This window comes from Heterodontus francisci, chromosome 6 (assembly GCF_036365525.1).
Source record: "Heterodontus francisci isolate sHetFra1 chromosome 6, sHetFra1.hap1, whole genome shotgun sequence".
NCBI lineage: Eukaryota > Metazoa > Chordata > Chondrichthyes > Heterodontiformes > Heterodontidae > Heterodontus > Heterodontus francisci.
Genome location: NC_090376.1, coordinates 26,175,149 through 26,198,038, shown reverse-complemented (window position 1 = coordinate 26,198,038; position 22,890 = coordinate 26,175,149). Strand labels below are relative to the sequence as shown.

Sequence of the window (22,890 nt, the reverse complement as noted above, 5' to 3'; positions counted from 1 at the left end):
AGTTTACAGAGAAATTAATTTTAGAAAATACAATGAAATATTTTGAATGTCAAACCTTTGACATGTGCAACTGAGCTCAGAATTACACTGCTTGAGGTGTAAATTCAGCACAGGCTTTTCAGTTCTATGACTTTAATTTTATTGACTTACTGGTGAATGTTAAATTCGGCCCTATGCCCCAGCAGTATTTTAAGTTGTTTGAGGCAAAAGGAGGTCAGAAACAATAAAAAAAAGTGCAAAGAATCTCCTTTATTTATGTTATATAAAATGAATTTCATGATTTGACATAATTCCATCCCAAATGTCAATCAAGTGTTACTTCTTTCACTGCTATTCCTTTATACAAATAAGAAAATCAATTTATTCTGCACTGAACAAACTGTTTTGTTTTTGGATTGCAGTTACTCTGACATGATCTCATTTCAAAGCACAGCTGCAGGATTTTGTATTTGTAAAGTAAACACCTTTCCATGTTACATTTACAATTCACAATGCACATAGGTTAATGGAAACATACACATAAGCTGTATCCATTACAGAAATAGTTTTGGTCCCAAGAAAAACTATTGACACTTCAATAGATCTTTCTTTAAAATGTCCAATCAAGAACAGACTTGTACAAACGTTTGGAAGTCCAGGGTATACCTCGACTTAAAAAAACAGTTTATGCTGTTGATATAAAAGTGATGCAGATTTATTATTTCAAAATTCACTATCAATATCATTTTAATAATAATAGTCACAATGTACTGAATTTTGCATAACAAAACACATTGCATCCAATGGCATACTGTGAGTAGCATGACAAGAAAATTCATAATTCACAGTATTTAGATGAGCACTTGAAACACCATAGCATACAAGGCTTCAGGCCAAGTGCTGGAAAATGGGATTAGAATAGATGGGCTTGATGGCCAGCATGGACACAATGGGCCAAAGAGCCTGTTTCTGTGCTGTATAACTCTATGACAGGAGAAGGACAAATCTTTAATCCAGTTATTCAGGATAGTGAAATCAATCTTAAACATCAATAAAGACACAATACCATGCAATTATTGTTAAATGCACTGAAAATATATCCATATTTGAAACATAATGACACTCCCAGCACTAGTGCTTTCAAAATCTGTAGCAAAACAAGGTCTACATCACAGCTGCAGTAGCCTCATACTGGATTATGTCCATGATTGCTGTATTGTGTCCACAATTCCTGTATTATATCCATGCCAAGATTCCTTTGTTGTGTCCATGATTCCTGTATTGTTACTCCAAGTTAACAGCATATTCAGAAGCCCAAATAAAGCATATGAACCAGTCCATCAACTATTCTGCTTTCATCTTGCTGTCAGGCCCTGGTTCCCTCAGGACTGAAATGTACAGTTTAATCCAAGAGTAGGTAACTCCTAGTGAACAGTACACTGAGATGAGCAACAGTGGCACAAAGGGAAACCTCTGCTGCCAGGAAGTTAGGGGATAAATGATCTCACAAATAACTTGCAGGGGAATAAGACCGCTGAGGTAGATGCATTCAGGCCAGTTTAGAAGCGATCCCTCTTTCCTGGACAGATAACAAACTCTGTTAGATTTTGGTGCATTTATTATATATATATATATACTTTTTAAATTAAAATAACTTATATAGTTTCAATTTCAAATGTTAAGTGCAATCTGAAGCTTTGTGAGAGCCTATTTGGAAACAAGTTAAGGCAGTTATTGCTAGTTTAAATGAAGTTCACCTGCCTAGTCAGTGTCCAACAGAGCACATTGCTTCAGATATACTTCAAAAAGATGTGAAACCAAGAGAAGCTACTGTGACCTGTCAGCATATTCTGGATAAATCTCTACTTTAGTCATCTAGACAGCATATTATGCCCTTGTTGCATTAATTCCCATCTATAATATTTATTTTAAAAATGCTGGAAATACTTAGATCAATCAGCATCTGAAAGACAAGAGATTCTTTTTTTCTCTATCAAATGCCAGCAGGCCTGCTGGACATTTCCAACAATTTCTATTAGCTACACAGAACAATACTTGCTCAAATGCTGCAGTGGAACAGTGCTTTGGAGCTCCATTGTGATGGGACAGAGTAATAGGATATGTTCCTTTGCCTCACCATGGACTGCTTTCAGCTGTCTATGTCCTAAGCTATGGAATTTCCCCCCAAACTTCTCCATCTCTCTTGTCTCCTTTAAGATGCTCCTTAAGACTGATATCGTTGTCCAAGGTTTTGGCTATCTGTCCTAATATCTCCTTATGCAGCTCGGTGTATCATCAGGGAGCGACACTGAGTGGAGATTGGACACTTAAACATCATCAGGACTGAAAGAGAAACTAAGTAGGTGAATCTTCCAGAGTGCTTGAGTATGCTTCCGATCAGCTGGATCAAAAACTGCAGTGGCAGAGCTCAAGAGCAGCTCCCCTGTACACTCCCACTGAGGAATGGTGTGTAGTACGGGCAAACTAAGAATGGGGTAATAAAAAAGGAAACAACTTAAACAAAAGGCAATAAACAAATGCATGGAGTTGATGAATTGTTTTACTGGAACTAACAAATCTCACTTCAGCCACAAAATGACAAAAAGGGAAGGAGAGTAATGGGGGAAATCTTCAGTCTTAAGTAATTTTTCCTACTCCTGTTTACTGTATCATATGGAGTTGCTCCAAGATGTACAGGGGCATAGAAAGGCTAGCAGAATGGGCAGAGAGGTGGCAGATGGAATTTAATGCTGACAAGTGTGAAGTGGTGCATTTTGGCAGAAGGAATAGGGAGAGGCAATATATACTTAATGGCACAATTCTAAAGAGTGTGCAGGAACAGAAGAATCTGGGGTTGCATGTGCATAAATCTTTGAAGGTGGCAGGACATATTGAGAGAGTGGTTAGTAAAGCATATGGTATCTTGGGCTTCATAAATAAAGGCAATGAGTACAAAAGCAGAGAGGTTATGCTGAACCTTTATAAAGCTCTGGTTAGGCTCCAACTGGAGTATTGCATCCAGTTCTGGTCACCACACTTCAGTGAGTGTCCTTGACAGGGTGCAGAGGAGATTTACCAGAATGGTTCCAGGGATGGAGAATTTTAGTTACAAGGGTAGGTTGGAAAAGCTGGGTTTGTTCTCCTTAGAACAAAGGAGATTGAGGGGAGATTTAATAGAAGTGTACAAGATTATGACTGGCTGAGATAAGTTAGACAAGGAAAAACTGCACCCATTAACAAATGGCACAAGGATTAAAGGACACAAATTGAAAGTTTTAAGCAAAACATGCAGGGGGAATGGAAGCACTTTTTTATGTAGTGGGTGGTAATGACCTGGAACTCGCTGCCCACAAGGCTGGTGGAAGCGGAGACAATCAATGAATTTAAGAGGAAGGTGGATGGCCACCTGAAAGAAATAGACTTGCAGGGCTATGGGGATCGAGCTGGGGAGTGGGACTGACTGCACAGCTCTGTGGAGTGCCAGCATGGACTCGATGGGCCAAATGGCCTCCTTCTGTGCGATAAATGACTGACTATGTTACATGCTGGTCACATCATAGTAGCCCATGACAGAGGGGCATTTGACACTTGATTTGAAGGTTTCCATGTAGGTAAAACAATGCTTTTACAAAACTGAGGGAATAGTTTGAACAAAAGCCTCTCTCTCGGCTTTCCTTCCCGTTTAAACAGTAATTACAATAATGATTGATAACGTAGAACTATTTGAAGTCCCTATAGCAGAATAATTAGCATAGATTTCCAGGGATAAAGAGGTGCATTTCAACTCACCTGAATAAAGCTCGCAGAGCAGAGAAACTATATACAGTGAACAGCAGCATTAGACAGATTTTGATTGGCATCTCTATAAAGGATAAAAGACCAGTACAAAATCAAAAGCATTGCACTGAATACAATGCATGACATATGAGAGTAAATTCACTAGTCCTACACTGTCAGCAAGGAGTCACACTTGAAGAGAACAAAAGTCAAAGGTGAGGCTAGATAATTGTTTCCCCAGTTCTCTGCCTTTGTACTCATTGCTGCAGAGAGCATGGGACCAGTTTATGTACCCTATGATATCTGCAGTGTGGAATACCGTCCACTACCTTTCTTGTGGCCGCTTTGCATTAGAAATGGTGCCTAGATATGCAGAAAGGACATAAGCATACTTAATGATTCTGAGCTAGGTTTGCATTGATGCTATGTTTATGCAGACATGGAAAATTAATTACAAGGCTGCATCAGGTCTCTGCCAAAGTGATCAAATTTATTCTAGGAATCGAATTATAGTTTATATCAATGATAGATAGCGTAGAAACATTCTGGATTCAAATGCTTACCAGAGTACAAATCAATCATAGGAGCAGGTGTAGACCATTCAGCCCCTTAAGCCAATTCTGCCTTTCAATTTATCTGAACATCAACTCGATTTACCCGACTTTGATCCATATCCCCTGATATCCTTACTCAACAAAAATCTACTGATCTTACTCTTTAAAGTATCAATTGACTTAGATTTCACAGAGGTTTTGAGGGAGAGTTTTTTGGACTTTCACTACCATTTGTGTGATAAGATGCTCCCTGATTTCACTCCTAAATGGCCTTGCTCTAATTTTAAGATTATGCTCCATTGTTTTGGATTCCCTTACCAAAAGAAATCGTTTCTTTGTAGCTATCCTGTCAAATTCATTCATCATTTTAAAACTCTTGATTAGATCACCTCCTCAAACTTCTAAACTCAAAGGTATACAAACCAGGTTTATACAACCGGTCCTCCTAATTTAACCCTTTCAGCCCTGGTCTTATTCTGCTGAATCTGTGTTGTACCCCTTCCAATCTTTCCTGAGATGCAATGCCCTAAACTGAATGCAATATCTAGATGGGATCTGACCAAGGCTCTGTAACAAATGAAGCAATACTTTTGTATTCCAAACTCCCTGAGATAAAGGCCAACATCACGTTAGCATTTTAAATTTATTTTCGTACTTGCAATCCAAGCATAACTAGCATTTCAATTATAGTAGACCAGCAGACAATGAGTTGAGAGGGACCAAAAATTAAATATTATAGGAGAGCGCTTTTAACGTACATCAAATTTAGGGGAGGGGCCGCTCCAGTAGCTTTTTGGTAAAAGCACAGATTGGATTGTGCTAGTCACACAGACAAGGATGTTTGCAGGTTTGATATCTAATCTGTGCTGTGTTAGGTATTCTCAACTGGGCCAGTAGGATGGGTGCAATAATTGGTTTCAATGTCAGGCAAAGTAATATCATCCAGCATTCCCTCTCCTGATCACCACCCGAATATACAATATGACATCTTTAGGAAAGGGGAGAAAACTGGGGGGGAAAAGCACATAGCATAAAAGAAAAATCAAATCTTTCCCAATGATTTGTTAGCCACCAAAATGAGGAAACCAGTGTGTACTTTTGTATTTGTTGTTGTGTTTTCCTTCTCTTCTGAAGGCACTGACGTGCTGGGGTTACCTCATCCTCAAGGCTAGACTGCGAATATTGGTCGACTATTATACCACAATCTAACCCTTGGCCACTCTCAAAATTGACGCTTCCCCACTTTCCAGCAGGAGTCATTGGATAGCAATGAAAAGTGGGAAGTCTCATGATTTTTTCCCTCCTCTGCCTACAGGACGCCCTGACCGTTAACCCAACTAAAATCAGCTAACTCAGCATAGATTGGAAATCAAGCCCAGGCCCTTCTGGTCTGTATGTCTTAACAGGTTACCAAGCAAAGACACTAGTACAGAGAACCTGAAGGCATTTTCATATAATTCAAGCAGGGGTAAACAGTGAATAAACCATATCTATTTATTTAGTACGTACACAAAAAGTAGTTTTAAAATGTAAATGAGCATCTTATTCTTACCTGGCCCTGTAAAGAGGAGTGGGAAGAGAGAAAGATGTCCCGTTGTTACTAAGATGAGATATGTTCCAGCATCTTTTCTATTTTCCACAGCAAACAAACTAAGGATTTAAAAAAAAATACTGCAACATAAGACTAGTTTCTTCGACAATGACAAAAAAACTCCTATGTAACTGCTGGTTTATTTACTTCATAGAATAACCAATTTGCTTCAATGCTACTGTACCGTACTGGTGGGGGGGGGGGGGGGTTGAAGGGAGGAGGGGGTGGGAGAAACGACATTTCTTGTAGGATGCATATTTTCCAGTACCAGCTTTACTTAATGTTATGAGAATATGGGTAGGAGGAATTATTTTCTGAAAGGATTGCATGAAAAATTTATCTTACTCTTAATCAAAACAACAACAAATGTGCATTTTTGTGAAGAAGCTTTAAATGAGAAGACTAATTTATTGACTTACTTTCTCTTCACTATTTTGGACACTGATTTAGTGAGATACCTGGCATTTTTTTGCTTGCGTAAGTAGTCAATATCTGCCCGCACACTTCTTGTAGTGATGTGCAGTATTCTGGATAGATGTCCATCTGTCAGGAGTGATCTTGATCGCTCTCTCTCCCTCCCCTCTCTCTCTGTCTTTTTCTCTCCCACTCCCTCTCTGTGTCCCCTTTCTCTTGTGTTTCTCCCTCTTTGACATCCCCTCCTCTCTGTATTGTTTCCACCCCTCTCTATGTCGTTTCCACCCCCCCAAGCCATGTGTTGAAGTTCAGAAGTCACGGTTCCGCTTTCAGCACCTGTCAGTACAGCTTCAGGGTTTTCTAGTGCGTTCCGATTTTTTTTAAAAAGCCCACCAGAAAACTTCAAATCTGTCTCAAGTTCAGAAGCCACTGTTCCCACTTTCATCATCTATCAGCTGTGAATGTGGAAAGGAGTGTTAATGAGCATTAGAAAAGGATCTGAGCTTAGAAATTCCCATTCAGCTGTGAAACATACAGTGCAATTCTTTTAAATTCTTTTAAAGTCGGAAAGAAGACGACAATGGAAAATTTCTCATTCATGAAATTACCAGTCATGGACCTCAAATTTTTTTTTACCATGGATACGTTGCTCGCCAGGGGTTGGCATGAGGAATGGTCGGGTACAGTTTACATCCCCGGGCCACATGGAAACCTTTGGCAGACTGGAACCTAGCCCGCGGGCCGTATGTTAGAACTTTATAGACCAGGGTTTTCTATCTTATTCAGTGGATCACCTGAGTACTTTTAAAGAGCAACTTTGCACAATACTGTATATTATGCTAGCTTTAAGCACTTAGATTCTGGCTTTGAGTAATCAGGAGTCAGATCATCAACTTGACTCCCAAGTTATAGAGCCACATTGCAAACCACCTTCCGACAATATGAAAATGGCTATATAAATGCACCCTTAGATACAAATACTAAACCTATTACTGTGGTTTTAAACAGTTTTACCATTTTAAATTGTAATCACAGAATCAAAGAATCAAAATCACAGAATTCTTACAGTGCAGAAGGAGGCCATTCGCCCTATCATGTCCGCACTGGCTCTCTGAAAAAGCTATTCCCTCAGTCCCATTCCCCTGCCTTCTCCCCATAACCCTGCACATTCTTCCTTTTCATATAACTAATTCCCCTTTGAATGCTTCAATTGAACCTGCCTCCACCACATTCTCAAGCAGCGCATTCCAGACCTTAACCGCTCGCTGCGTGAAAAAGTTTTTCCTCATGCCACTTTTGCTTTTCTTACCAAATACTTTAAATCTGTGCCCTCTCGTTCTCGATCCTTTCACGAATGGGACTAGTTTCTCTCTATCTACTCTGTCCAGACATCTCATGATTTTGGATACCTCTATCAAATCACCTTTCAGCCTTCTCTTCTCCAATCTATCTTCATAACGGAAATTCCTCATCCCTGGAACCATTCTCGTGAATCTTTTCTGTACTCTCTCCAATGCCCTCATGTCTTTCCTCAAGTGCGGTGCCCAGAATTGGACGCAATACTCCAGCTAAGGCCAAGCTAGTGTCTTATATAAGTTCAATATAACTTCCTTGCTCTTGTACTCTATGCCCCTATTAATAGAACCCAGGATACTGTACGCATTATTAACTGCTCTCTCCACCTGTCCTGCCACCTTTAATGACTTATGCACATATACACTCAGGTCCCTCTGCTCCTGCATCCACTTTAGAATTGTATCCTTTATTCTATATTGTCTCTCCATTTTCTTCCTACCAAAATGAATCACCTCACATTTCTCTGCATTGAACTTCATTGAATAGTACCTGCAATACTAAACATATTAGTGTATATTAATAGTCCCTTAGGTGGATACAAGCACTAACACTATTTCTTACAAACCATCCAAAAAAATACCTTTCCCCACAGAAACGTTTTTGATTATGCATGTATATGTTTCCAGGGGTCTGGCGTCTCTCCAGAACTCAGCAAACGTGCTTTCTTCACATGTAAGGGTAGACACTGTTTAATGCACCACTGTGACAATTTCATTTCCCATATCAGCCATGCACGTTTGGTGCCAAATTATGGCCAGTTTTGTCTTATGCACTCTATGAACTGAACTGAAGGGCCCAAATTCATTTCATGCATTTACAGCCAGCAGCGAGAAGAAATTTCCATTCTGTTAGTATAGTCTGCGTTTAAATCCAGGCCCCAGAGGTTGAATGATAGAGTGCAAACCCAGGAGTGCCCAATCATATAGGTGACTATCATGGCACCTCAAAGGTCTCTTAAATGTTGAAGTCCATGTTTCCGTTAATTAGCTTATCGTGGAGTTGTTCAAACTAGCAAACATTGATGCTCCATTTAAGATTTATTACCAATGAGGCAACAGTGCCACCTACAGCTAAACCTCCATATCCACAAAACATAAACAGGTCAAACCAGCAAATAAGAAATGCACGTGAAAATAGGATTGAGTTGCCAGGACTTAGGGGGCTGGAGTGCCAGTGGTTTGGAATTGCATGCGGCCTCTGCATGCTGCAGTTTGAACATCCCTGTACTCGCTCATTACTCCATCCATTCCCAGGGCTGCTCATATCAAGATCTAATTCAATTATCTTTGTAAAATATTTCTGTTTATGGTATTATAGTAGAATCCCCAATATTGATATCATAAAAAGTATTAGTATTAAGCAACATTACTAATCTAATTAATTTAAGATACCTCAAAGGTAGTATTGCGATAAGAATGGCTTTTTCATGTACATGCCAGCCAAACATGAAGGACCCCAAAGCACAAAGGATCAGGCACTGAAGGAACCCTCTAGGTCCTCGAGGTCTTAGCCACAGATGGAGAATAGCAGGCTTGAAACAAAAGATACACAGAAGTATAAGACATTGATTAATAACTGAAGCAAAAGCAATTTTATGTTCTCTACTGGCCATTTTGCACATGATGAAACACTCGTACCAGCATTCAGCTTTGAGCCGAAAATCAATACAAATCTAGGAAACTCATCTCATCAAATGAACAATTACTATCTTTGCATCAACCAATGTCAAAAAATAAAATAAAGGCTAAAGAATATCAAAAGTAACCGAGTCATGTTTCATTGTATGTGGAATTATTTGGAAAGAATGTGCTGGTACTGACCATTATTGAGAACAATGTGCAGACCATTGTTGTGAATGGTGACACAGAAGGTAGGACAGCATGCTGGAACTCCTGCACCAAGCCTCCTGTCATTGATGCCTTTGAAAGCTTGGCAGGATCCAGCAGCTGTAACTTTACATCTGTAACAGTAAATGAAAATTATCTGTCATTATTTGGGAGATTAGCTTTCTGTTTGATAAAATAATTTAATATGGTAGTTACAGAAATAGCACCAGCAACTGGCAAAATAAGTAACTTTATTCGGGTAAATATCAGGACTATGAAAATGTTATTTCTTGAGTAATTATTAGTTTTCAACATTCAGATGAAGAATTCATTTCCCTATTCATTCACTATTGTCAGTCAAATATCTTAGAGACCAGCACACTAAATACCTCAGAGGCCTATGTATTAAATGTTCAATAAACTTAACTAGACCATACCAATGACAGACAGTACTTTGTCCACCACATTGTACAGAGCCCAGAAATTTGGGGCCCAATATGCATGACAGAGACCTCGCTTGAAGGGGAAAAGTCGTGCAAGTACCTGAGGCAGCTGACCCTGAGAAAGAAATAAACATCAATTACTAAACAGCTTGGGGCATTTTGTATTCTTACATCAACATTTTTTGCAGAAGTATATTTTTAAGTAAGGGCCTGGTACATTATTTGATGTGTGAAATGTTATAATTTATTTTAAATTAGCATTGCTTACTTTCAAATTAAGCATATGCTGATATGCAGCCCAAGATGTATACCATCAGCATCATATTCCAATATAATTTCAACTACAGCGCTGTATCCTCCTTTCCACATAATGATTTTCATCATTATCCCTTCAAAATTCATCTCTCATTTCAAAATGAACACATCTTGCCATCAATCCCGCTATTATAAACCAAGCTGTTAAAAAAAGAATTATAATGAAAGTGATCATTCTCCAATTTTCTTTGGTTTACATCTTCCCGGTCTCAGTACAACATAACTACAAGTATAATAGCCATCATTATTTTCCAGCCAAATGATATCTGAAACAGTTTATTGCGTTGGGCTTGGTCTAAGATGCTCCATTAGTTATCATGAACCCCCCCAAAGTGGGAAATCTAATTCAAATGTGTACTAACAGTGTGGAAAACACAAAAACTGAGAGAAATGGGTGAAAGATCGGACGCCGGAGAGAGGGAAGCAGGGACTGCAGAAAGGCAAGTGACATTGAAAAGGCCAGACAGGTTTTTGGAATTAACATTCACACTACACAAGTGTCAACCTCTGACCATCTCCAAGAAATTCTATCACTTCCCCTTGACATTCAATGGTATTACAATCATCATCTGGGGGGAAAGGGAAAGTCACTATTGACCAGAAACTCAACTGGACCAGTCACACAAGTGCCATGGCCACTACAGCAGACCAGATGTTTGGTGTTCTGCAATGAGTGGCTTACTTCACCTCCTGACTCTTAAAACCTCTCCACCACCTACAAGGTACAAGTCAAATGTGTGATGGAATACTTTCTACTTGCCATGATGAATACAGCTGCAACAATACTTAAGAAGCTCAACACCATCCAGGACAAAGCAGTCCACTCGATCGGTACTCCATCCACTAGCTTAAATATCCACCCTCTCCACCACCGGCATACCATGGCTGCAGGATGTACGCTGCATGACGCCAAGACTCCGACAGCACCTCTGAGACACGCAAAGGATAAGGACAGTAGATGCATGGGTACACTATTACCTCCAAGTCTGGCTTCAAAATCAAACACCATCTTGACTTGGACATATATTGTCATTCGTTCATTGTCATTGGATAAAAGTGAAGAGTAAGGGAGCTGAATTCACATCAGTAAAGATACAGATATTAATCCCTGTTGTTTCAGCAAAATTGTTGTTACAACTTTGAGATCTTGCATTGTTCAATTCAGTAGCTCCTCTAAGCCACTTCTCCCTGTTGATGCCATCAGCACTTGGAGATTGATAAAGCTTTCAACCATAATTTGCAGTTTAAATGTGTGCCCTGCTGAACTATGGGTATGCATCAGCTGTGAGAATATACTGGGCTTGGCATGGGCGAACAGTAAAAGTAAAGCAGGTTGACATGCAACTCTTTGTGGCAAATGTCCTTTGTTCATCCTGCTTCTACATGATGCTGTTAGGTAATTTTACCTTGCCAGGTTCCTTGAAGTATTATGTTTTGTCACATCTCTATTCCCAAGTCCTGTAGATAATGTACACGAGCTTCAACATGGCTGCTACCTCTTTTTGGGCATAATGAACTGCTGCCTTTGGGGAGGGTGTCATACAGTGCCAAATGAAGCAACATTCCTTGCACCCACCTCATGCAGTAGCAGATCAACTTCATCCATCCATGATAGTGAACCAATTGCTGTACCTTCTACCACTTGTCCAAAGACTCCATTTAGTATCTCCCCTCGAATTTTATCTTCCAGTTTTTACCCCTTCAGAAAGGACAAAATAATTTTTGCCCCCAAACACAGCCACTTACCTTTAAGTGGCTGCATCCTTGTAAATATTTTCAGCTGCCCTTTAAGATTTGCTTCAGATATCCCCTAATACATCAAGTATGCTTTCTGCTCTTGGGCTAATGTCCACAGGGAACACATTACAAATACGATAATGAGTTGACATTGGAGTTTTCTGGCACTGTGACAGAACTGCACAACTGGCCACCATATTAAAAAAACTGTGCTCAGTGGGAATCAAAGTACATCAAAATTACATCTCAAATGCAGTAAAATATAATGTACTGAACAGAGTGCTTTAAATTCATTTAAACTCAACTTTACCATGGCTATGAAGGGCCCAAAAGAAACAACAAAAACAGAACCGACTATAAATCCCAAGGCAAAAAGACGGGAACAGCTGAAACTTCTCCACTGGATCGATCCATCTTAAAAATAAACACAAGAAACAATAATGACAGTTTACAATTTTAGGATATTACAAAAGAAAATGTTTCATTAATTACAAGCCAGGCAATGACAAAAGGTAAAATTCACCATCAATATCCCTTTAAAAAAATCAGAGTTCCAAAACTTGTGATGGAATTACCCATCCTTGTTCTATCCATTTCAGTTGATTTTTAAAAAAGTACTTTTATATAAACACATAAACACAGTGGTGACACTGGGTCGTCAGTTTGAGTAGGTTACCATGACTGAATATCAGACACCTGAAGTGAGAATCAAAAAAGTTTAATGATTAACCCGTAACAGAAAAAGAAACTCTTAAGAGGTCAACAGAACAAGTTTACATATCGCCTTTTTCTTAACCCTAATATTAGGGTCAGGAAAAATTATGTTATGGTAATAAAGCATTCTTGAATTTTGAGTAATATTAGTCAGTAAATACATAAAAAGATAAGTCAAAATTACTAAGATGAAGGAAAGAGCAGAAAGAATATTTTCACACAAAAAGTTATAAAGGTCTATAGTGCTTTACTGTAAGTGACTAGTGAAGTTAAGGCCATCAGAACATTTAAGGGAAAATTAGTTAATCATTTGAAGAGAAATATTTGTGCTGAAATTTCTATGTTAATGCTCCTTTAACTGCAGTGTCAGGCAGTATACGATATATCTATGTATGAGCTACAAACAAGCAAAACTGGCTGCCTCAGAGAGAGACAGAGGAATTTCCCTGAACTGATCAGCATGTAAAAGTGCTTCTTATGGTAAAACTACTTTACAAAACATAAGAGCACAAGAATGAATGAGAATGCTGGAAGGCAAAATAAAAAAAAGCATCTTGTTCAGAGAAGCACAATGGTTAAAAAAGGGCTAGCAATATAAATTCAGCATTGGGGCGGCACAGTGGCTAGCACTGCCGCCTCACAGCTCCAGCGACCCGGGTTCAATTCTGGGTACTGCCTGTGTGGAGTTTGCAAGTTCTCCCTGTGTCAGCGTGGGTTTCCTCCGGGTGCTCCGGTTTCTGCCCACAAGCCAAAAGACTTGCAGGTTGGTAGGTAAATTGGCCATTATAAATTGCCCCTAGTATAGATAGGTGGTAGGGAAATATAGGGACAGGTGGGGATGTGGTAGGAATATGGGATTTGTGTAGGATTGGTATGAATGGGTGGTTGAAGGTCGGCACAGACTCGGTGGGCCGAAGGGCCTGTTTCAGTGCTGTATCTCTAAACTAAACTAAAAGCAGGAATTGAACATTTTGAATACTCTTCCTGGGATGATCAAAAACATGATTTCTGTAAATTTCTGATACTAATTATAATTAACTGCTCTCTGTAGTAGCCTAGTAAGCCACTCAGTTGTATCAAATCACTATGGATCCTTTGTAGGACACCCAGTGGTGGGAAAAACCTTGGCATCTTTTAAGAAATAACTGGATACTGCAATGGGGGGACTTTGGGATCATTCTGGATGAATGAACTTAAGATGGGTCTTTCTCATCTGTAATTATCTTGTGATCATTTCAAAAGAACACATTGTTTTAATGTAATTTTTTACTCCACTGTCCTTGCTACTTTTTTATATTTTTACTTCTTTTTCAGCTCTCCTTTTCACCAATTCCTTTAATTGCTCCCTGCTTTTCACTTTATAATTGAAAATCCACTAAAGGATTAAACAAAGTTGTAACTTATCTCAAATTGTTTAAAAAAAGTTCAATACCTAGTTTGTTGTCCGTGAAGCAGTATGAACGTAGCAGGTAAATACCATAAGCAGGAGCCACGTAAAGAAAAATGTGCTTAAAGTTCATCAGGATTGCAAAGAGTAATGCACTTTCCAAATGTCTTCCCTGCAATAAAAACAAATATTTGGGGTATTACATTATTGAGTCCTTTTTATTATTTTCTAACATTAGAGTATTAAGCCTATTCATATTTCTGTGACTGATGTATACCATGAACAAGCACTGAGGAGGATAGCATTCAACTACTAATTAGTTATACTGAATTTCCAAAATTACCTGAAACATCCTTGCAACAGAAAGAAGCAGCAAACCAAATAAGAAGCCATTGTACTGAAAGTGAATATCTAGGGGGGTTTGAATTAAGGAATAATATTTTGTGTACGTGAGTTAGAGTTGAGAGGGTAAAACATAAAAACACACACACACAAGTTTTCTTTAAAAAAAGGTAACACTTCCTCTTTCGAAGTTCTCCTCATTTCACACATCATACAAATCTGAGAAAGGAAACCTGCTCTCTATCCTCTACCAATGTCATTCAGGATAAATCTCCCTCTAAACTCTGATCCTATGGAAATTAACTTGCCAAAGTGGCTTCCGATCAGGAACCCAGCAGTATCCGGGATTCTGAGAAAGTCACAATGTCCTATCATTTCATGGCACCACATAGCAGTGCTATTAGTCAAGACAGCACTAAAAATATTCACAACTGATAAGTTACCAAGTGGCATGACTTTGTTAAGCAATAAACATATCAAAACTAGCAGAAAAATAAAGTCCTGTACATAAAGTGCTGTTGAAATAAAGTCATTAGCAAATCACCACCTATGGTGTGGTGATTATGATTTAAAATCATAAATTTCACCGAGAAATAAGCCCCCAGCCTCTACCATTATAGAATAAATTATAAACTAATGTAAGTTAAAGCACGTCATATTCACTGAATAAAATTAGCCAGAACAACAGTAATGTTTTGTCATGGCAAGGAAAATGAAGCCAACTTAAGGCATCTATGAAATATTACCCAATAGTTGTTTTAAAAGATGTATTTAATAAGGGAAGGATACGATCAACAATCAACAATCCAAAGTTCCAAAGTAACAGCACTGCAAATATAAAAGCTGGACTCTCCATTATTTCCTTTGATTCCTTTGTTCTATTTACACACTTACAACACCTTTAAAATAGTACAAACAAAAACATGCTTATTGATTATACATTTTCCATGTTTTCCCTGTCCTAAGAATTAGACAGTGCAGTGGTTTAACACACAGCTTTCACCTTTGGGATCATGTACTGAATTGTTTTCTAACTGCAGCTACTGTGCAGACAGCAAAATTGATGGAAGCAAGTAGGAAGGGAGGGACTTTCTTTTGCACATTTTGTAGTTGTTATGTACTGTAGGAGCACCATAACGGTATATTCTAAATGTGATACTTCTAAACAGCTTGTAATGTTGATCACCAGCCACTGCAAGTCACTGATGTGCTTTCCATTAGTCTTTAGAGAAACTGGCTGCAATAGGAAAAATGGTACAAAGCACTGGATAGGGGATTTTGTTTTGGGTTGCATGTTAAAATGGAAATGCCTTTTGATCATGCAATTTTAAACGGGTTACTTAAAGTTAATTCCAATGCTGCCCACATAATGTCTTTCAAAATATTTTAAAACATCAGAATCAAGATGGAAATCTGTTAGCAGGGATGAACGGAAAGACTTGCTGTTAATGCAACATTTTAAAACCAACACTATGAATACATTTTTAAGGGCGAGAATATATCAATGCATGTGGTACAGTTCTCCTTTTCAATTCATTGTCGTGTACCATTCTCAGAAAGGGATGGTGACCAGCTCTCAACCTTCCAACAACTATATTCTTTTTCTGGGTTTATGAAAACTGCAGAGGGTTGGAACTGCCTGCACTCTACCCAGCTCCGTCTTTAACAGGGTAACTGTGACTGGTAGTTCAAAATAGTGGAGGATCATTATTAAATGGTATTTAAAACAATGGTTGCTGATTAGACTCCTTATGTTGATAATCAATTCTACTATCCTCATTAAAAATTTCCATGACACAGGAATCAGGGTAAGATACACATTTCTTATCAGCTATGACCAGGCACCATGAGCCATGATTTTATCTTTTGTTAGCTTTTTCTTTCAAAACACCCAGCTAAATGCTGAGACAGCACTCCCAACCAAGGTGTAATAAATGAGTTGGAATGCCAGACACTTTTTGGGACTGACCCTACACCTTTGTTTGAAAGCTGAGCAATCACATTGCTGGCTGACCTGATGTGATTATGAACAATTAAAATGGAGCCCCTCCAACGGCTTAGTGGTTAATACATTGCCCAGTGTGATACTGAGCCACACAGGCCAGGAAGGTCCCAAAGTTTAAACCCATACATGCCAAGTTGGATGATCTTAGTCTGGGCAGGGCAGTGGTAGGGATAGTACCATTGGTTATAACATCACTGGCTGATCCATGCTGGAAGGTGCACATGTGGACATCAGATGAGGACACATTGAGCTTCAATATGTTTAAGAAACTCTCTTCTTTTGACACAAAAGATAAAAAGAATGGCTACTTGGGCCTGGTATCAGAGCAGTACCAGTAACCATGGAACCATACCTTCAACAGAGGATGGGAAAATTTCTATTTTTTTTAAATCAGTACTTTAAGTATTGAGTGATCTTTCAATTCTCATACTTTTTTATGATTACTGATGTTTAAGTTTTCAAATTTCTATACATGCCATACAACTAATAAAGAACACTTGCATTTTAAAAATAAATATAAAAGTAATATAAAGACATACTCTGCTACTCCATAAATTAATACTATGTCCACAAGGATGACTGAAAGTCGCTGAAATAGGATTGTTGCGTTACTGGCATAATTAAGATTCTGGAGAACCAGCATTTCCTTATCGAAATATTGCGCAATGAGGGAGAGTAGGTATTCAAACCACGCAAAAAACGGTGGATAGTCCAAAGTCCATTGTGAAGTCGCCTAGATTTCGGGGGCAGGAGGATGAGGAATAGAGAGAGAAGAAAATAAAAGTTAATGTTTTACTTAATTATTTGAATTTTCAATTCAGCATTTTGGATCAATTAAAAGATGACATTTACTGAAGTCAAGTAAATATCATGACAAATGCAGCATTCAGTGGACTTCAGTACAATAACTATTTTTGTTAATGGCTATTACTACTAGTGGTTGTATACAATCATATAACACTACAATGTAGGAGAAAGCCTTAGACTGGCCCATTATGCTAATCATGACTCTCTGAAAAGAGCTATCTATTGACTCCCGCTTCACTGCACTTTCCCCTTACCCATTTAAATGTGTCTTTTTTCAATTTTTTATCCACCTTCCATCAGATTCAACTGAAATCTATGTTAACAGGCTTCTGTAGCAAGGCAGACAGGTTTTGTTACAATCTGTTTATAGAATAACCAAATGTTATTTATGGGTGAACAGTAATAGTCTATGTTTTATGCAGGAAAGTCCACAGTAAATCTAAATAGGCAGATTTTTTTTTAAAGTACAGAACGTTTTTCTTTCAATCAAGAATACAGTAAAGTTCTTACAGAATGGCCTGCAAAATAGGCGTATTTACCACAAATAACTGAAATCCTAATTCAATGGCAGATCGATTTCCCATGGCATTGCACTAGGGGAGTCAACCAACTCTACTTCTGATGAATAAGGGTTAAAGGATAGGGGATAACTGGATCAGAATAAGCAAAAGTAATTCAGTCACTATTTTAAAGCCATATTTTGTCCTTAATTTTTTTCACATTACTTTGATTTTATAACTATTCAAAATATTAAATATCTTACATCTTACACTTACCCATTATAAATTCCTATGTCCCACATTTAATACGGAAACCACTTATGTAAACTTGCCATCCTGTAATTATTCCCTCCTGCCAGTGGTGTCACTACAGTGCCAACATTTGTGTCATCAGTACGGTTGAGAAACTCTTATGCTCCAACTCTAGTTCACTGCTTCCTAAACTGTTGTAATTTTTTCTATTTAACTATATACTCTTTTAATATTAAAGTATTACATAAAAGATTAAGGACAGAATGCATAGTTTTAAAATAGGGACTAAATTACATCTGCATGCTGTGCCCTCTAATCCTGCTGCAACTGAAATCTACATTTGATCAAGAAACCAGTCATACTTAAGGATTTAAAAGCATTCCAGGCTTTATGCAATCATTAGCTGAAACTGTACAATGTTTTGCTCTAACTGCACCTTGAGGTACTGTGTCCAGATTGATCATGTAGACACAATAAAGTCAAACAATAAAGCTTGGAGGTGGTGTACAGAAGAGGACAAATACTGATCCCTAGCATCAGATCACTGAGTCATAAAGAAATAATTAAGAAATAAGAACATTTCAGCCCAGAAAAGGAAGGAGACCTCAAAGAGGCATTTAAGTTAGCAAATGGGGTAGCAGCAGTCAATTCAGGATACTACATCAAGTGAAACTGTGGTGGTAATATAGAGGGCACTGGTCTAAGCCAACAAAGGCAAGCTTTCACATAGAAGGGTTCAGTTCATGGAAACAGTTTCTGGAGAAAGAAAAAGTCTGGAAACAATTAAGAAACAATGGATGCTATGATGAGTGGGACTGAAGATCTTCTGAATACATCAAATAAAATGGGCTAAATGGCCTTCCTCAAACATATCATGGCTGACAGGAATGACTGAATTATCATTGGACACAGGACATCTTCATCCTTCACATATCACAAAAGCTACCCTTAAAGCATAAAGACTTACTTCATAATACCACTTTGAAACAGGTAAACTGTGAGTAATTGCCAGCCAGTTTCTGTGGACTTCAAAGTCTGTTGAATGACTACAAATAAAATAATCAAATAATAATTATGCATTTTGTGAAAATAGATCAATGATGTAAATTTCCCAAACAAGCCTGTTGAAACGATAAACACATCTAATCAGTTGTTATTGCTTACAGACGAACATACTTAATGGTCACTTTGCTGCAGAACACCAGCACATTAATTAAATGAACTGTAAACACTAAAATATGACAGTTAACAGCCTAACGGCGCGTAAACATTTATCCAATAGCAATCATAATATGATCAAATTCAATGTTGTGTCTAAAAGAGAATCACAAAATAGCTACTAAGATTCTAGATTTAGGTAAGGCCAACTTCAACAGAATGAGACACAGAATGTCTATAGTAAACTGGGGCAAACCTGTTAATGGGCAAAATAACAGAAGATCAGTGGGAGGTGTAAAAACAAATAATTTAATGCAGTATGGAACCAGTTTAAACACCTAAGCAGCACAAGCTCTAATTACCAAAACAAAAGCCATGGACAACTGAAGAGGTAAGAGAACATAAAAGAAAAAGCACACAAAAATGCAAAAAAAAGCACAGATCCTGGCAAATGGGAAAGATACAAAGAACAGCAGAGACAACAGATAATAAGTGCTACAAAAAGGGAATATGAAAAGAAAATTGCAAGGAATATCAGAGTCAACACAAATAATCTTTACAACTGTATCAGCAAAAAGAGCAATGTGGATCCCTTAAAAACTGATAATGGTGATACTATAAATGAAAATAAGGAAATGGCAGGCAGGCTGAATAAACTGCAGATGCTCTAATGATCTTCTAAAGTTCTCTTGATTCAGAAACCGTTCCTTTAGATTGGAAAATTGCACGTCACTCTGCTATTTAAGAAAGATGAGAAAGGGAAGCAAGGGAATTAGAGACTAGTTAGGCCTGACATCTGTTGTCGGGAAATTACTAGAATCTATAACTAAGGATACAGTGACAAACACCTTGAAAACTTTGAGCTGATCAGGAAGAGAGAGTATAGATTTGTAAAGGGTAGGCAATGCTTTAATGAACATGATTGAATTTTTTGAAGAGGTGATTAAAGTAGTGGACAGGGGAATGTCTATGGATGTTATTTATATGGACTTCTAGATGGCATTTGATAAAGTTCCTCATAAGTGAGTGTTAGCTAAAGTTGAAGTTTATGGTATTGTGGCAAATTATTGATCTGTTTAGGAAATTGGCTGAGCGGCAGGAAACAGACAGTAGGGATAATGGTAACCAGTGGCATCCCACAGGCATCTGTGCTGGGGCCTCAACTATTCACTGTATTTATTAACGACTTAGATGATGGGATAGAGAGCCATATATCCAAGTTTGTTGATGACACAAAGATAGATGACATTGTAAGCTGTGTAAATGGAAGCATAAAATTACAAAGAAATATTAAGTGAATGGACAAAACTGTAGAAAATGGATTTCAATATAGGCAAATGCAAGGTCATCCACGTTAGGCCTAAAAAGGATTGATCAGAGTACTTTCTAAATGGTGAAAAACCAGAACAGTGAAGTGCAAAGAGACTTAGGGACCAATGTGCATAGATCATCAAAATATCATAAACAGATAGAAAATTGAAAAAGGCTAATGGAATTCTGGCCTTTATATCTAGAGGAGGAGAATATAAAGGGGTTAGAAGTCATGCTACAGCTATACAAAGACCTGGTTAGACTACACCTGGAGAACTGTGTTCAGTTCTGGGCACCAAACTGTCGGAAGCATGTGCTTCCTAAGAATAAGCCTTGGAGAGAATGTAGCGTAGACTTAATAGAATGATTCCTGGGGCTGAATTTTCAATTGGCCTTGGAGGCGAGTGCAGGCGAGCATCAAGAATCGTGTTCCCGGAAGGCTTCACTGGATCCCAACACCTCTGGAACGCAAAGTGATATTCAAAGGGAGGGCCGGGGGGTGGGGTGGAAAGAAAGCCACATGCCGACAATTAAATAGTAGTTAAGCCCATTGTTGAGCTCATCAAAAGGCTTCCGCGAGCAGTTTGAAATTTTTGATCATGGTGCATGGGGCATGTTAGTGCTCAGTTGTTGGGAGCACTGCAGGGATCCACAAAGTGCTGTTGCAGATGAGTAAAAGCGAGTGGAAAAAAAGGGTGATTCGAAAAGAACGGGTCAAGTATCTTCTGATTGGTCACTTGGAGACACAGTGACGTTGCTGGACCATTCTGTAAGGCAACAGCAAGCCCCATCATGGCTCCCGTCTGCCTCTGAGCATTTCAATGAGGAGCAGGCCCCCGCCTCCATGCAACATCCAGTTCGGCCCAATTAGTGGCTTCCATTTCAAAATAGTGTCACATCAGCGATGCGGGGTCGGGACCCAAAAATGAGCCAGGCATCGGGTTCCCGACCACAGATTGAAAATTCAAGCCCCGGACTCCAAGGGTTAAATTATGAGGAGAGATTACACAAACTAGGGTTGTATTCCCTGGAATTTTGAAGATTAAGGGGTGATTTGATCAAAGTTTTGAAAATATTAAGGGGAATTGATAGGATAGAAATAAATAAACTATTTAATTGGTTGAGAAATCTAGCACGAGGGGACATAGCCTTTCAAGAGTGAAGTCCGGAAACACTTCTGCACACAAAGGGCGGTAGAAGTTTGGAAATCTCTTCCATAGACGGCAGTTGACACTAGGTCAATTGTTAATTTTAAATCTCAGATTGATAGATTTCTGTTGACCAAAGGTATTAAGGAATGTGGGGCAAAGGGAGGTATAGGGATTTAGATAAGAGATCAGCCACAATCTCATTGAATGGTGGTACAGGCACAACTGGCTGGATGGCCTGCTCATGTTCCTATTATAGAAAGGCTCAAGGAAACACTGTAGGTAAAATACTCAATTTAACTTTTAACACTATTGCATTCTCTACAAATGAATTATTCTTGATTTAGAGTGAGAGTCATTCAATTTGGTTTAAAGATGCAACCTTTCATTCCACCCTGATAATTTTCTGGGCAAGCATACCTGGCAGTGCAACACTGAGTCTTAAAAACAATGAAGGTCCAGTTTTGATCTACATTGTTGTACCAGATAGGGTCTTCCTCAGCTATAAGAATCTTGTGATATGATCTCAGCCCGGTAATAATAGAAGTCAACAATTGGCTAGAGCTAGGGATGAGGAAAGAAAATAATCCTACTCAATGTCCAGTGACATTTGCAGAGAAAATGAGTGGGCAAAATTGGGCTAAGCAGTCATCCTGTCTCTCTCTTCCCCTCCTCTGACTTAAGTAACTGACAGTAAGCGTCCATAAGTACGGACAAGATTGCTCATTTGGGTAAAGTACTGGAGGATACAAATTACCAGTGTTACTATAACCTAACAAATAAAAGCTGCTGGAATGGGACAGAGAACTAGAAAAAAAATCAGATTTCCGTGACAATGAAGTCAAATTATTGTATAAATTTCTTAGGTCGGCCATTTAATCTTAGCGTTATAAATATAACCCTTAAAACGCGTTACTCTAATTTCAGTAACATTTGGTGAAAGTCCCAATATAATTAGAATATTAGCGTTTAAACTGCAGCAGCTACATCTGTAGGCCCCGCTCCTCCTCAGACGCGTCCGTGTGGCGAAAAATACTTTAAAAATAGAACAGAATGAGTTTAAAGTTTAGGCCTGGAGCCGTTCTTACTAAGCAGGGATAAGCAGACACTTTAACAGAGTCACACCGAAAGCGAGCGGCGCCAACCAGCTCCAACTCGTCACACTGGGCGCCGCCATTGCTGTTTCACACAACTTTATTCGAACTCACAGTGCGAACAAAGCAACTCACTGAGTGAGTGCAAGGGAACCTCCCTGCTGTAACAGTTGATTCACT

General features: G+C 38.6%; 1 protein-coding gene across 2 annotated transcripts; it reads right to left on the bottom strand.

Moving 5' to 3' along the window:
• Positions 1-229: 229 nt before the first annotated feature.
• alg8 (ALG8 alpha-1,3-glucosyltransferase) lies at positions 230-22,818 on the bottom strand. Of its 2 annotated transcripts, XM_068033354.1 has the most exons (13): positions 22,705-22,818; positions 18,967-19,045; positions 16,980-17,173; positions 15,225-15,334; positions 14,437-14,504; positions 14,139-14,265; positions 12,303-12,406; positions 9,935-10,055; positions 9,492-9,631; positions 9,063-9,202; positions 5,863-5,960; positions 3,769-3,841; positions 230-1,558 (listed from the first exon to the last, which is right to left on the bottom strand). In XM_068033354.1, exons 1-13 carry the CDS (start codon positions 22,791-22,793, stop codon positions 1,324-1,326), a joined length of 1,578 nt encoding a protein of 525 aa, XP_067889455.1. In that variant the 5' UTR covers positions 22,794-22,818; the 3' UTR covers positions 230-1,323. The 2 variants fall into 2 exon arrangements, with proteins under 2 accessions (XP_067889455.1, XP_067889456.1); XM_068033355.1 differs by lacking the exons at positions 9,063-9,202; positions 9,492-9,631; positions 12,303-12,406.
• Between the last annotated feature and the right edge of the window lie 72 nt (positions 22,819-22,890).